Raw genomic sequence first — 13,559 nt, forward strand, 5'->3', positions numbered from 1 at the left:
TTTCAACTCTACAAATGAAAATAATATGTAAAAAATGTATTTCTAACAGTGGCGGCTAATGTTAGTGTTGCAGCGTTCCGCAGCGACCAAAGTATTTGAAGAAAAAATATAAACACTAGCAGTAAAGAACAGGAAAAAATACTCTCTAATACTCCCATATATACTTTAAATAACATATTTTTTACTTCTGTAACTGTCCGTTCCGTTAATCCATTTTACAAAGCGAAAAACAATCCGTCACAGAGTCTCTAATTTATATTGCGTTGCAGCGAGCATTACAACGACCCTTTCCGCTATCTCAGAAGTTAAAGGGTCTGGTCGTTGCAGTGTTTCTGCAACGCCACATGGTTTTCAGTGAACGATATGGTTTTTCGCGCTAAATAAGATTTCTGAATTTTATTTCACTACCAATTAACAAATGGGATTTGCTTTTATGCATTCATATTTTTTTAATTACGGTACTATACTGAAGGGAACAAATATAATTAATACTAGAAAAAAAGAAAAAGTGATTGCAAAATTACAAAATAAGAATTTAAATAAGAAGAAGAGCAGGAAATAAATGAAAGTAAACACGCATTTACAAGTTAATTCTTAGCTTATATAGATAATGAAGACTTCGCGCGAAAAACCTTCTCGTTCACTGAAAACCGTGTGGCGTTGCAGAAGCACTGCAACGACAAGACCCTTTAACTTCTGAGATAGCGGAAAGGGTCGTTGTAATGCTCGCTGCAACGCAATATAAATTAGAGACTCTGTGACGGATTGTTTTTCGCTTTGTAAAATGGATTAACGGAACGGACAGTTACAGAAGTAAAAAATATGTTATTTAAAGTATATATGGGAGTATTAGAGAGTATTTTTTCCTGTTCTTTACTGCTAGTGTTTATATTTTTTTCTTCAAATACTTTGGTCGCTGCGGAACGCTGCAACACTAACATTAGCCGCCACTGTTAGAAATACATTTTTTACATATTATTTTCATTTGTAGAGTTGAAACTTCTATAAGAAATAGTGTTTGTTTGATCGTGATACGTTCAGTCGTTAGCGAGTAACAGAGGAAAAAAGATTTTGTGATGAAGTTATCCATGGGCAAGCTGCTAGAGCATAATTCCATACACATAGTGCCAAGCATTTCTTTTGTGAGTGGTGCGGTGGCACATTCTAAAGTGAGATTTCCTTTTCCACAACTTATTGCAAAGACTTAGAAATATCATCTGCATTGTAGAAAATAATAATGTCTGATGGTGGGCTGCACAAAAGTTTTTATACTATTATAAAACGTATTTTTTTTCCTACAAAGCATAAGTTCAGCGTTTTACAAAAGGAACTAAAATTTCGAAACCAATAAAATTTAAAAAGATGGCGGACGAGACTGCAACAATACCTAAGTACCTTTTCTTTAATCATGGTTCCGATTCCCAAATATAAGTATGTTCATTTTCACATTTTGTTGCAATTTTTAATGATAACCCTAAAATTTTGTGCTCCAAGATACGTATGTACAGGAACGAGGGGATATGTGGCAAAAGTTAAATAACATCTGTAACGTTTGCCAGAATACAAAAAATACTTTACCGCTTAAATTTGTTTTATTCGCATCACTCTCCGAGGAACAACTCTAGTTAAAGGTTTCATCATTTTCACTTGATACAGAAAAATTAAACGATGATCAATGTCCTGAGGAACACTGTCATCATCACTATAATTCCTTCTAGAAGCCGGTATATTTCACTCCCCAATTCACATTGTATAGCAGTTGTATTTACATTTATTTCTAGAACACTATCTTCAGAATGATAAGTGACACCGACGCTATTAACTTCTAATGCCCCATCTTGACTACAACTGTCAATTGCATCTTGTACGATTTTTTTTTATTTGTATTTATTTACGTTGCTAACTGGACATACATTTGCGCTTGTTCAGTGGCTCGGATTCTAAACTTTTCAATAATATACTTGGAACAGCATTCTTTCTCAGTTTGCGTGTAAATGATTCTCCTGGAATTAGCTTTACTTTCAGTAAACATGACTTCTCGACGTCGAGCTCTTCAAGATGTTTGGAACAAACACGAGTGTTTTTATTTGGCACAAAATGTTTCCTATTGATTTTCTTGAGCCATAGTTTATATCGATTTGGTGATTTCTCACACGACTTGGAAAATTAAAAGATGATAGTTTATATCCCTCGAATTTAATCGCACGAGCATTACAACAGAAAACATACCATGTGATAGGCATTTCTACCTCACTTTACAGACACAACACGCGCTGTACTAACACATGTTTTCTACTTCGCACCAGTATTTCTTTCAGAAAAAAATGTTCGGGGAGCACATATCATTTTCACACGATACTATTCTATTTATTATTATATTATAGACGAATTATTTTGGTCTCCTCCGGAGGGATATTCTCAGAGTTCCTGGAGACAGTGTCTCTCCAAAAATCATATCGGGAAGAAACACTGATTCGCACAACACTACGTAATCACTGCTCTCTCTATTTTTTATACTTATGCTGCAGTAAAAACAACTAACAAAAACATTCCTCAATAATTCAATACAAAACAAGACTGCTAACGAAACCCAAAACAATCTACTAAATTCACTGCACTATTCAAGGTTTATCAGCTGTGCACAAAGAGAGTGATTGCTGACTCACATTGAGTTCCTTGCTAGCCCACGGGCGACATCAGCATTTGCGGTTCATCAAAAACAAACACCGATAGAAGCTAAACGAAATGGTCTATCAAGATTAAAAAAAAAAGAAAAGAAAAGACGTGTCATTGATTTTTAAAAACTTTTTCTATTGCACCAAACTTGTTTTTAACTCGAGGTGCTCTTTTGAGATATGCTATCCAGTGCAATGGCCTCATTCTCCCTCCCCCCCCCACCACCACCACCTTCTTCAGAAAGAACAAATCTTAAAAGCCTCGATTTTAAATATGCTACTCCATCATGAACAAGGAAGGAGAGTGAAAAACACTCGCACTCAGATAGGCCTAGACACTACAATCTCGTTGTGTGTATTTTCTTCTTTAAATAGTAGTATATTGTGTTAATGAAAGACAAAGCAAACACACCTGCAGAGGAAAAGTGGTAATCCTTTCTACAGAATTCAATATCGAGCTTCAATCTCAATATATCCGTTTGCAATTCCAGTGCAACTAGCTCTTTTATCTTTTTTTTTTCTTTCTTGATTTTCCTTCATCTGTTAAAAAAAAACTGTTTCCAACTTCAATGATAAGGTACTTGTTTCTGGCAAAGACAGGACTAGTTTTCATATTGTGATAACCAGGGCCCGGATCTTGTTGACAAGTCACCTTTTTTCTGTTACGCATAGGACAAGGCAAGTTCAAATAAAAACGTTATCTATCAACTCTAGGTTCTAAAAATATAATTTTTTAGGGTCAACTTTTGGTCACTTTTTGCCGTTTTGAAATTTCAGGTCATTTTTTAATATTTTAAGGTAACTTTTAGGTCACTTATGGTCTTTTTATTCTTTTTTTCCTACATAAGGAAATCTTTAAATGAACACGGTTTACGGATGTGGAAATTACGAAGTTGAATAATCTCTTTTCTTACTTCCTGACTATTGGAGTGGGAAAACTGCATTCTATACAAGCTAATGAAAACTAAACTGCAGCTGGTTAACGAAAGGTGGGGGTTGTTAGGTGGCCAAACAAATAGTTTTGGGTTATTGACCACAAAGAATGTGATGAGGTGAATAACTAAAAATGGATTAGAAGGCGTACAATTTTTTTAAACAGGTTTTTATTACTTTCATGTAGTCTCCACTTGCTAACTTTTATTGTTTAAGAGTGCTTCCTAGTTTCAACTCGGAAGTGAATTGACGCTTTCAATACTTACAATGCCGTACAATGGACTGATCAATAGACATAAATGATCAATGGACTGCAACTAACTGAAACAAAACTTTTTGAATATGAGTGAGAAATGCTAATTAAAAATCCAATGGATATTAAAAAATGTCAATGTTTAACGAAATAAAAGTTTGAGAAAACGTAAGTTTTAAGGTCAATTTTTGTGATTTTTAGGGTTATTTTACAGGAATTTTAATGTCATTTTATAGGTCACTTTTTAAAATTTTTTAAGTCAACAAGATCCGGGTCCTGGTGATAACTAACTAATGGAACAGGTATTCGCTACTGTACAAGAATTGAGTTCTTGTATTTGACAACAATCAAGCAATTCAGCCTGGGATTTGTTTGACCATTTGCTTGAGCCCTGTCCATGTGAACTTAAACTAATGCGACCTAAACATGATTTATTAATGTACTTTTTAAATACAAGGTTAACTTAGTAAATTTAACTACCATCATCATTAAGTCTGTTTCAAACAAGGAATATTCATTTTAATTAAAATGGTTATGACAGATTTTGCCATTCTTAGAAAGTTGTTCCCCTCTCCAACATGTAAATGTACGTGTTCACATATGGTAGGATCGGCTCTGATACCGTATGATGAAATGTAATAACTTATGTGTTACATTATTACATTAAAATGAAATCAAATGAATGTCTTTACATAACTTCCCACGGTTATGCTCTTTAGGTTAAAGAAGATGAATGAGTAATGAGAGTGAATGATTGTAAAATTAATTTTTTGTAGTCTCCCATCAGTAATCGAACCTAGAATCACATGTACCAATGTCATATGCGTTATATATATATATCAATCGATAGACCATGTCGACCTGAAAAATAAAAATTAGATGCTCGAGAGTGAATTCTCATGAGAGATTTTCGAGTAAATCGGGACAAATAAATTCCCATAGCGTTAAAAGGTGTATCATTCGTTGCCAGTAATAATAACTTATAGTTCTGCTGGATTGATTGATTTGATTTGATTTTAGCATTCCTTTTAGCATCAAGGTGATATGAGACGTGGACTTCTAGGTTCACATGGAATCCGAACTACATGAGCTCCGGCCGGAAATCCGGGTCGCTCGTCGCTCACGCAAAAGGCGCGTACGCTAACCGCTTAGCCAGGAAGGAGCTGTATAGTTGTGCTGGAGAAGATTATTATATAAAAAAGAAATACATGCTGAGTAGCAGATTGTATCGATTGTAGTTTGTTTTCTCCTAACAGTGACACACATAATCCTGACAATGAGACACATAATCCTGACAGTGACACATATAGTCCTAACAGTGACACACATAGTCCTAACAGTGACACACGTAGTCCTGGCAGTGACACACATAGTCCTGACAGTGACACACATAGTCTTGATAGGAACACACATACTCGTGACAGTGACAGACATAGTCCTGGCAGTAATACACAAATTTCTAACAGTGACACGCATAGTCTTGGCAGGGTCACACATACTCCTAACAGATGTTCATAGTCCTGGCAGTGAGACACATAGTCCTAACGATGACACACATAGTCCTGGCAGGGACACACATAGTCCTGACAATGACATACATAGTCCTAACAGTGAAACACTTAGTCTTAACAGTGACACACAGTCCTAACAATGACACATGCAGTCCTGACAGTAACACACAGTCCTAACAGTGAAACACATAGTCTTGGCAAGGACACACTTACTCCTGACAGTGACACAGTTCTGATAGTGACACACAGTTCTGACAGTAACACATAATCCTAACAGTGATAAACATAGTCTTGGCATGGACACACACATTTCTGACAATGACACACAGTCCTGACAGTAACACACATAGTTCTAACAGTAACATAGTTTTGACATGGACACACATAGTCTTAACAGTGACACACATAATCCTAACAGTGACACATATAGTCCTGCTGACAGTGACACATATAGTCCTAACAGGGACACATGTACTACATATAATTCAAACAGATCTAAATTGAGTTTCATTAGTATATTTCATTTTCGAACCAGACTGTTAAGTCCAGCGTAGTTCTCAGTAACACATACCAAGAAAAATATACCATATGCATCACAAGAAAAAACAGTTAAGAATGCTCTAAGAACATTAGCAGAACGAACTTAAAAATAATTATTTTGTATTTTCTCAGGTTTCATACCAATTGTTCTATGTGCTTTGTTATTACACTCATTAAATTCTTGTAATATATATACCCATTTATAATTTCCTTAAGTGTTTTTTTCCCACATGTTCCGTTAAAACGTTGTAAGATACGTTCTTTTCACGAAGACACATGCTCAAAATGAAGAGCTCAAAATTGAAAGAAACGCAAAATATCATCTCTTTATGACTTACGGTTAACAAGATATGGCTCCTTAAATCTCCCGAAATCCAGACTTTTTTTGGCAAATATCTCGGGAACGGTAAGAGTACGTGAAAAAATTCCAACACTTTCTCATATAATTTTTGATGCTTTATCGAATGAAGGGTTCAAAATTGTAAAACTCGCAAATAACAGACTCTCTCTCTCTCTCTCTCTCACTCACTCACACACACACACACACACACACACACACACAGAGAGAGAGACACACACACACACACACACACAGAGACACACACACACACACACAGAGAGAGAGACACACACACACACACACACACACAGAGACACACACACACACACACACACACACGGAATTCAGTAACAAACTTCTTAAGTTCGTTGAAAATCTCCAGTATGAATGATTCAAAATTGACTAAATGGTTTCACCACATCGGTTATAAATACATAAGTATTTATATTAGTGTGAATAGAGAAATTATTTTCTGATTTTCAGTAACTGAAGCACAACTATGAAAAACATTTTGTATTGTATTTATTTATTTTAATTGATAAAGTTTCATGCACAATTGAGTGCTTGATAGAATTAAAAACAAACATAGGAAGAAATTTTAGGAAGATTGGGTAGTGTATACAGACACCATTGTAGTATTCGTCCGGAGAAAATTAGGATAGATTCTAAGATTATATGAGATTAAAAAAAAAGAATCATGTAGATGCCTTTATGGAGATAACTGATAAATTCATTGATAAGTTATTTTCTAGAATATTTTATTACACAAGATAGACTTTTGTACTTGGCTTTCCAATGTCGTTCCTTACCTGACACAGAAGATAAGCAATGATGAAGTGTCATTGACAAACAAAAGTGCATGTGATGCAACTTATCTCTGTGAAATGATTGCTGTTGATTATTTTTATTCTTCTTCTTGGACTAAAAGTATGATTAGTATAAGGAAATAAAACGAGGTTTTGTCATTAACAATTTTTTATCTAGGCATACAATCAATATTTATTTTCTAGCATAAAAGATCAGAAGGTACGAAGAAATAGTATAATGATATTACGTTAAGGATATCTACCGTAATATCATTATACTATTGTCGTTCGGTATGGAAGTCCTTCTGATGTTTAATTCTTTCCTCTAACCTCTTCCCTGTTTCTCCTACATAATACATTTTACGTTCTTTGGACCTAATTCTATATACTACCCCTTCCTGTTGAATTTCTGTTTCTCATCTTCCGTTTCTTTTCAATAAACCTAATATTCTCCTACTTTCTTTCTGTGTGTTCTTACTTTTCCTTTCTTCAATAGCTCCTCCATTTTCTTTCCTTTTTTCTCACTCCCTTTACTTCCTTTTTCTCTTCTTTCTTGCTCTCTTTCTCAATTTTGCATTACTGTATCCATTCTGCACTAACAAACTATGAAACTTTTCTATATCTTCCTTTCTCTTCTCATCTTCACTGTCTATCATTTCTATCTTTTTTCCATGGTTTTCCATGTCTATCGTTTTTTTCCTAACTTCTTTCGCTGTTTGCTTCCTTTCCTAACTGTTCTAGGAAGAAGGGGTAGAACAATGTATGATTTTGCAGTTGAGAGGGAAATTATGAGAAAATAGAAGAAATTATAGATAGGGAGAAGAGAGGTTCATGCGTAATTGTAATGGGAGATTTCGATGCATTTGTGGGAGAAAAACAAAAGCAAAAAGGTCGTAGGCAAATATGGTGAGGTGATTTTAGTTTAGCGTCCCGTTCAGCAGCGAGGCTATATGAGACGTGGACCTACTGATTAACGTGGAATCCAAACCACATGAGCTCCCGCCGGGAATCGAACCCAGGTCTCCCACGCCAAAGGCGCGTACGCTAACCGCTTAGTCACGAGGGAGCTCGTAGGCAAATATGGTTTAGGGGAAAGAAATGAAAGGGAGAGGGACTAGTCAATTGGGAACATTTGGCTCAATCAGCACAAAATAAGAAGATACATGGAAATCCTCAATGGACGGTCGAAGATATTAGGTAGACTAAATTATGATTCACGACAAGCGTCGGAATAGCTTGAAGAACGCGAAGACCCTTCTCGGGACCGACACTTTCTCTGATCATAACTTTACGCTAGTCGAAGTAGATATTCAACTGAAGAATGTAGGTAGAAGTAAAATAAGCAATAAGATGTTGAATGCTGAAAAGTTGAAAAACGAGGAAGTAAGAAATCTTTTCGTTGTAAAATTCGAAAAAGAATATATACTCAAACAAGGAAAGAATAGGTGTAGGTAGTAAAAGACGGTGGGAGGATATTAAACTGCATCAGCAGACTGCAGAAGAAGTAATAGGTTACCGCGAACACAAAACGGCATGGGTTAAGAACAGATGCTGCAGAAAATGAGGAAAAGGAAGACGTGGAAATAGATTGATATGGAAGAGGGGAGAAAGATGTACAGGAAGTTATACGAGATTGAAAAAATGAAACAGACAAAGCGAGGGAAGAGAGTTACAAAAAAAAAATGCGAGGACATAGAAGAATTAGAAAGGCTTGGGAAATATGAATAAATGTAAAAGGAGGTGAAATCTATGAAACTTCAGAGGAAACAAGGAAATATTACGATAGCAGTAGAAAATAAGAATGGAAAAGTAGTCAGGAAGAGAAGTGAAGTTTTTAGGAAGTTGGAAAGGATATGTAGAGGAGGGATAGGGATAAACCGTGTGGCCTAGATGATGAAGTAGAAAATAAAATACAAAGGGTTTAGTATTCTTAGGTATGAATTTGAAAAAGCTATATCCAAAAATACCAATCGAATTCATTAAGAATATGGGAGACAAGGGTAAGAAAAAAATCTTTCGACTGTGCAATGAAATATATTGGACAGGGAGTGACCTAAAAACTTCCTGAAGACGATCATGATACCGATGACTAAGTAATCGAATTCAGTGAGGTGTGAGGATTATAGAACTATTAGTCTCATATTGCTTGCAGCAAAAAAAAAAAAAATGCTTCGAATATTGAATAGAAGGTTGTATGGAAGATCAATGAAAAGGCTGAGGAGAAACAGTTCGCGTTCAGGAGAAGTGAGGCCAGAAGAGATGCAATTGGATTACTAACGGTGATAGTTGAAGGGTTTATAGAAAAGGAAAAGAGGTGTATGTTGTATTTATTGATCTAGAAAAGGCTATCGACCGCGTAAATTGGAAATTGTTGTTGGAAATTCTAAGGAAGGTTGGATTGGAATGAAAAGATCGAAGACATATAAGAAACACATAGATGAGCCAACAAGTACGTGTTAGAATAGGAGAGGAAATGACAGAGAAGAGTACAATTGGAAGTGGAGTTCGACAGATATGCTGTCTCTCGCCAACATTATTTATCTAGAAGAGATAGTGAAAAAGAGGCCACATAATGAAGATGGGATTTCGATAGAAGGTATGATAAAATGATTAGATGTATAGGTTTCCAGATAATAAGACACTTGTGGCGGAATCTGAAAAAAGAATCAGTAAGATGTTTAAAAAACTTGAGGAAGGACTGTGAAGAATATAAGATGAAAATGTTAGAAAGACAAAAGCTATGGTGATTGGAACAAAGCGATCGGTGTCAAATATAGAGATAAGAGGAAGAAAATAGAACAGGTGATTAGTTTTCGATACTGGGCTAGTATTATTAGTGATGATATGAAGTGTGAACCTGAAATAAAAGCCAGGATAGGAATGGCGAAAGAAGCGTTTAGGAGGAAGACACGTATGTTATGTCAGACCTTGAATAAAGAATTGGGAAAAGACTTATAAAATGCTTCGTAAAGAGTATTGTATTATATATGGCACAAACATGAACATTATTTAAAAATGATGAGAAATGGCTGAAAGTTTTCGAAATGTGGGTGTGGAGAAGAATGGAGAGAATTAGTTGACTCGAGCGGAAAACCAATCAGTGTTTGTTAGAAACGGTGGGAGAGAAAAGAACAGTTTTAGATATTATTGAGAAGAGGAAGAGAAACTAGTTGGGACATTGGCTAAGAAGGAACTATGTGATGAGGGATGTGCTAGAGGTTATGGTGGGAGGAAAGAGCGAATGAGTAGGAAGAAGACTACAATTGATGGATGTTATCCAAACAGTAAAATCTTACGTGAAGATGGAGAGGTTAGTGGAAGACCGAGGAGCATGGAAGCTACTAAGTTACAGAAAATGACCTGGCAATAATGGCAGAATATCCATAATGATGATGTAGTTTAGTAAAACACAGGATTGATGCCGTGGAAACTTACCACAATTGCTTCAGATGTTACTTTTTGACACGAGAATTTTACAACGTGAAAAATATCAAAGCGCTCTCACTCTACTGGAACATGGCTGATTGGGATTTTCGTCTCCAAACGCGAGTGGGATTTTTTTTTTTTTTTTTTTTGTCTCAAACCTCATAAAAGTTGCGCTGTCATTTCCTTTCGTTTTTATAAAATTGAAAAAAAAATATTTGAAAAAAAATAATTTGAAAACCTATTATCAATTTAAAAATACGTGTAATAATAACAACAGAGCAAGACTAGCATTGTTTAAAGCCGCGTTACTGTATACATATAGTTTTTACAGGTTTCAGGAAATAAATTGCAAGATATAAAGGTATCTGACAGAAGTGGAAGTTCCATTTATGATAATTTTTATCATATAATCTTCTAACGAAAGCTTATTAATTGTGCTTAATATTTAAAGCAAGATAACATAGCAATTTTTTACAATTAAAAGATGCATAATACTAAAATAGAGGCAACTTTTCTTCCAGATGAGACAAATTCATCATCTGAGACGTTAACAATAAACATGATACAGCCTATGTCATTGCATAACGTAACACTCGAACCAAATACTACGAAGGAAAGTCCAGTCGTTCCCATTGGTAATAGTGCTGATAATACTGATGGAGCCTTAGATCCAAGAATTATTGGCGGAAGACCAGCAAAGCCGGGCGAATTTCCATATCAGGTAACTTTACTGATAAGTTTATTTGAGACCCCAACAATGGGCAATCTATCATGCATACAAGTTATCTACATTATTTTGTGCCCATCGTAATTACAAATACACTGCTGTTTGTAAAAATTATTTCAAGATAAATGTAGTTGAGTTGATTTTGAGTTTAACGTCCCGTTCAGCAGCGAGGCTATATGAGACGTGGACCTACTGATTAACGTGGAATCCGAACCACATGAGCTCCCACCGGGAATTGAACCCGGATCTCCCACGCCAAGGTTGCGTACGCTAACCGCTTAGCCACGAAGGAGATCCAAGATAAATGTAAATGCAATGAAATTTATATTATAATATCGTTAGAAAAGTATATAGAAATGATTACAATTTCAGAACTGAATTACTTCTAACCTTGATAAATCATTATAGCGTTAAATACCCATGGCTATAATAGAGGTCTGCACTTCTCGGGCCGAGCCCGCGGGTATAGGCACGGCCTGGCCCGCGGGCCGGACTCGGGCCTACAAAGCATAGATTTCTTTGGGCACGGGGCGGGCACTAACCGTAAATTTTTAAATAGAAACCATATTTCTCGGGCCTTTTCGGGTCTAACTTTGTAAATATACTGTGCAACGATATTTATCGGATTGTTCTTTCTGAAGAACTTTTAAAGCACAACTGTAAAATGAAATCTCTAATTGCTTTGAATAAATATGCAGTTTTACGTTAATTATTAAGTTTTTGTAATTCGGACTCATTTGATTACCACACGAGCTCGGGCCGGGCTCGGACCTAGAGGCTAAAACATACTTCAGACTCGAGTCTGGCCTCTCATTATAAATTCACGGGCCGGGCCGGTCCCTGGCTAAAAATTCCGGCCCGTGCAGACCTCTAGGCTGTAATCAAAGCACCTACTTCTGTGACATCAAATCAAACAGGCTCAAACAGGCATCTGATGTGTTCCCAAAGTTCTTGCGGTCACTTGTATTTCGGAAGTGTTGTGTGTTGACTTGCAGGAAGGATGGCTCTTGTTTGTGTTTGTACAGCCTTATGGGAGGGCTATGTTTATGTTCTTTCTTACGTTAGGTAGACCTATAGTTATACCCACGTAAGTAAATATTGTCTGACAAAAGATTTCCGTTTGTGAAAGAGATGAACGTTGTATTAAATCGCAACAAAACGGGAATTCCTGCTATTGCTGGGACCCTCTAATATTAGGCATGATATATATCGGAAGCTCGGGCATACGCACTATGACCCTTGATCGCATGGCAAGATTTCATTTGGTTCAAACTACAGTATGATTTTTTTAAACTCACGGACTTCATTTGCTTCTAGAATTTCTAACTGAATTCCGATTTTCATGCGGTTTGTAGCAAATAATCAAGGAAGGATGGGAGATTTATGGAACTATGTTTACTGGTTTAAATTCTTCCCGGTTAATATCGGGCACGCCTCAAGAAAAACAGCAAATATTCGCCAGTTTACCTTACAATTGGAATGAGGCGCGATGCGGGGCGGAGGATTGAGTTTTCTCCGTTACTCAAGCAGACGACAACTGCGATAAGGCCAACAGGAAACTGGGCCGTTGTATTGGGAATTGTAGTGCTGTACAGTTGTGTGCTATTGTGTGATTGTGATTTGGGCACAGTGAGAGTAGTGTACTCGTTGGAGCAACATGTGTTTATCGTTATAAGTTTTTGCCCCAGACAGGAACACAATATTGTCGCTAGTGAATAAATTGAAAGAAGCAGGATCGCTTCTCAATGAAACAGAACACCGGATTCCACAGGTAGATGTTGTGGAACATGTCAGTTATCGACTCCTTAGATCGATCGCCCAAAAAATATCTGCACTGAAGGAATATATTTTACGTTTATAGGTATTACCACTGACAATTTGTGTTCTCACTAACACTTAATTTGTATCCTGCATTTCCGCTTCAAAAATCCAAAACTTTATTCCAATTGTATGGTATACTGGCGAATATTTGCTGTTTTCCTTAAGGCGTGGTTTATATTACTTTCGATTAATTTAAACTACAGTAGTAAACATAGTCCCACAAATCTCCCATCCTTCCTTGAACATTTGCCACAAACCACATAGTAATCGAAGTTTAGTTAGAAATTCTAGAGCCAAATGAAATCAATGAGTTTTAAAAAATCATCCTGCATTTGCTCTATCCGTTCCTCGCATATAAGTACCGTGTCTTGCGAAAACGAACTAAGCGCCACTTTCATACTTTTAAGAAAATTACGTATAAAAGTTTATGTCCAGCATTAATGTAGCCGTAATCAAAAGTGAAATTATGTTTCTTTTTTTGGAAAGGTGTTGGTTTTCCTCTCTTTTCGATTGTGCAAAACGTTCTA

The 13,559-nt window shown here is 36.2% G+C and overlaps 1 protein-coding gene across 3 annotated transcripts in view; it reads left to right on the forward strand.

Annotated features, from left to right (window-relative positions):
- LOC145668157 (trypsin-1-like) overlaps positions 1-13,559 on the forward strand; it is a 131,132-nt gene that overhangs the window by 74,291 nt on the left and 43,282 nt on the right. For all 3 annotated transcript variants that reach the window (XM_081735747.1, XM_081735750.1, XM_081735749.1), the window contains exon 2: positions 11,006-11,205. In XM_081735747.1, coding sequence (XP_081591873.1) covers positions 11,006-11,205 — 200 coding nt within the window. The remainder of the gene's footprint in view (positions 1-11,005; positions 11,206-13,559) is intronic.

The sequence above is a fragment of the Thermobia domestica genome, chromosome 13 (assembly GCF_964235325.1).
Source record: "Thermobia domestica chromosome 13, izTheDome1.hap1.1, whole genome shotgun sequence".
Lineage (NCBI taxonomy): Eukaryota > Metazoa > Arthropoda > Insecta > Zygentoma > Lepismatidae > Thermobia > Thermobia domestica.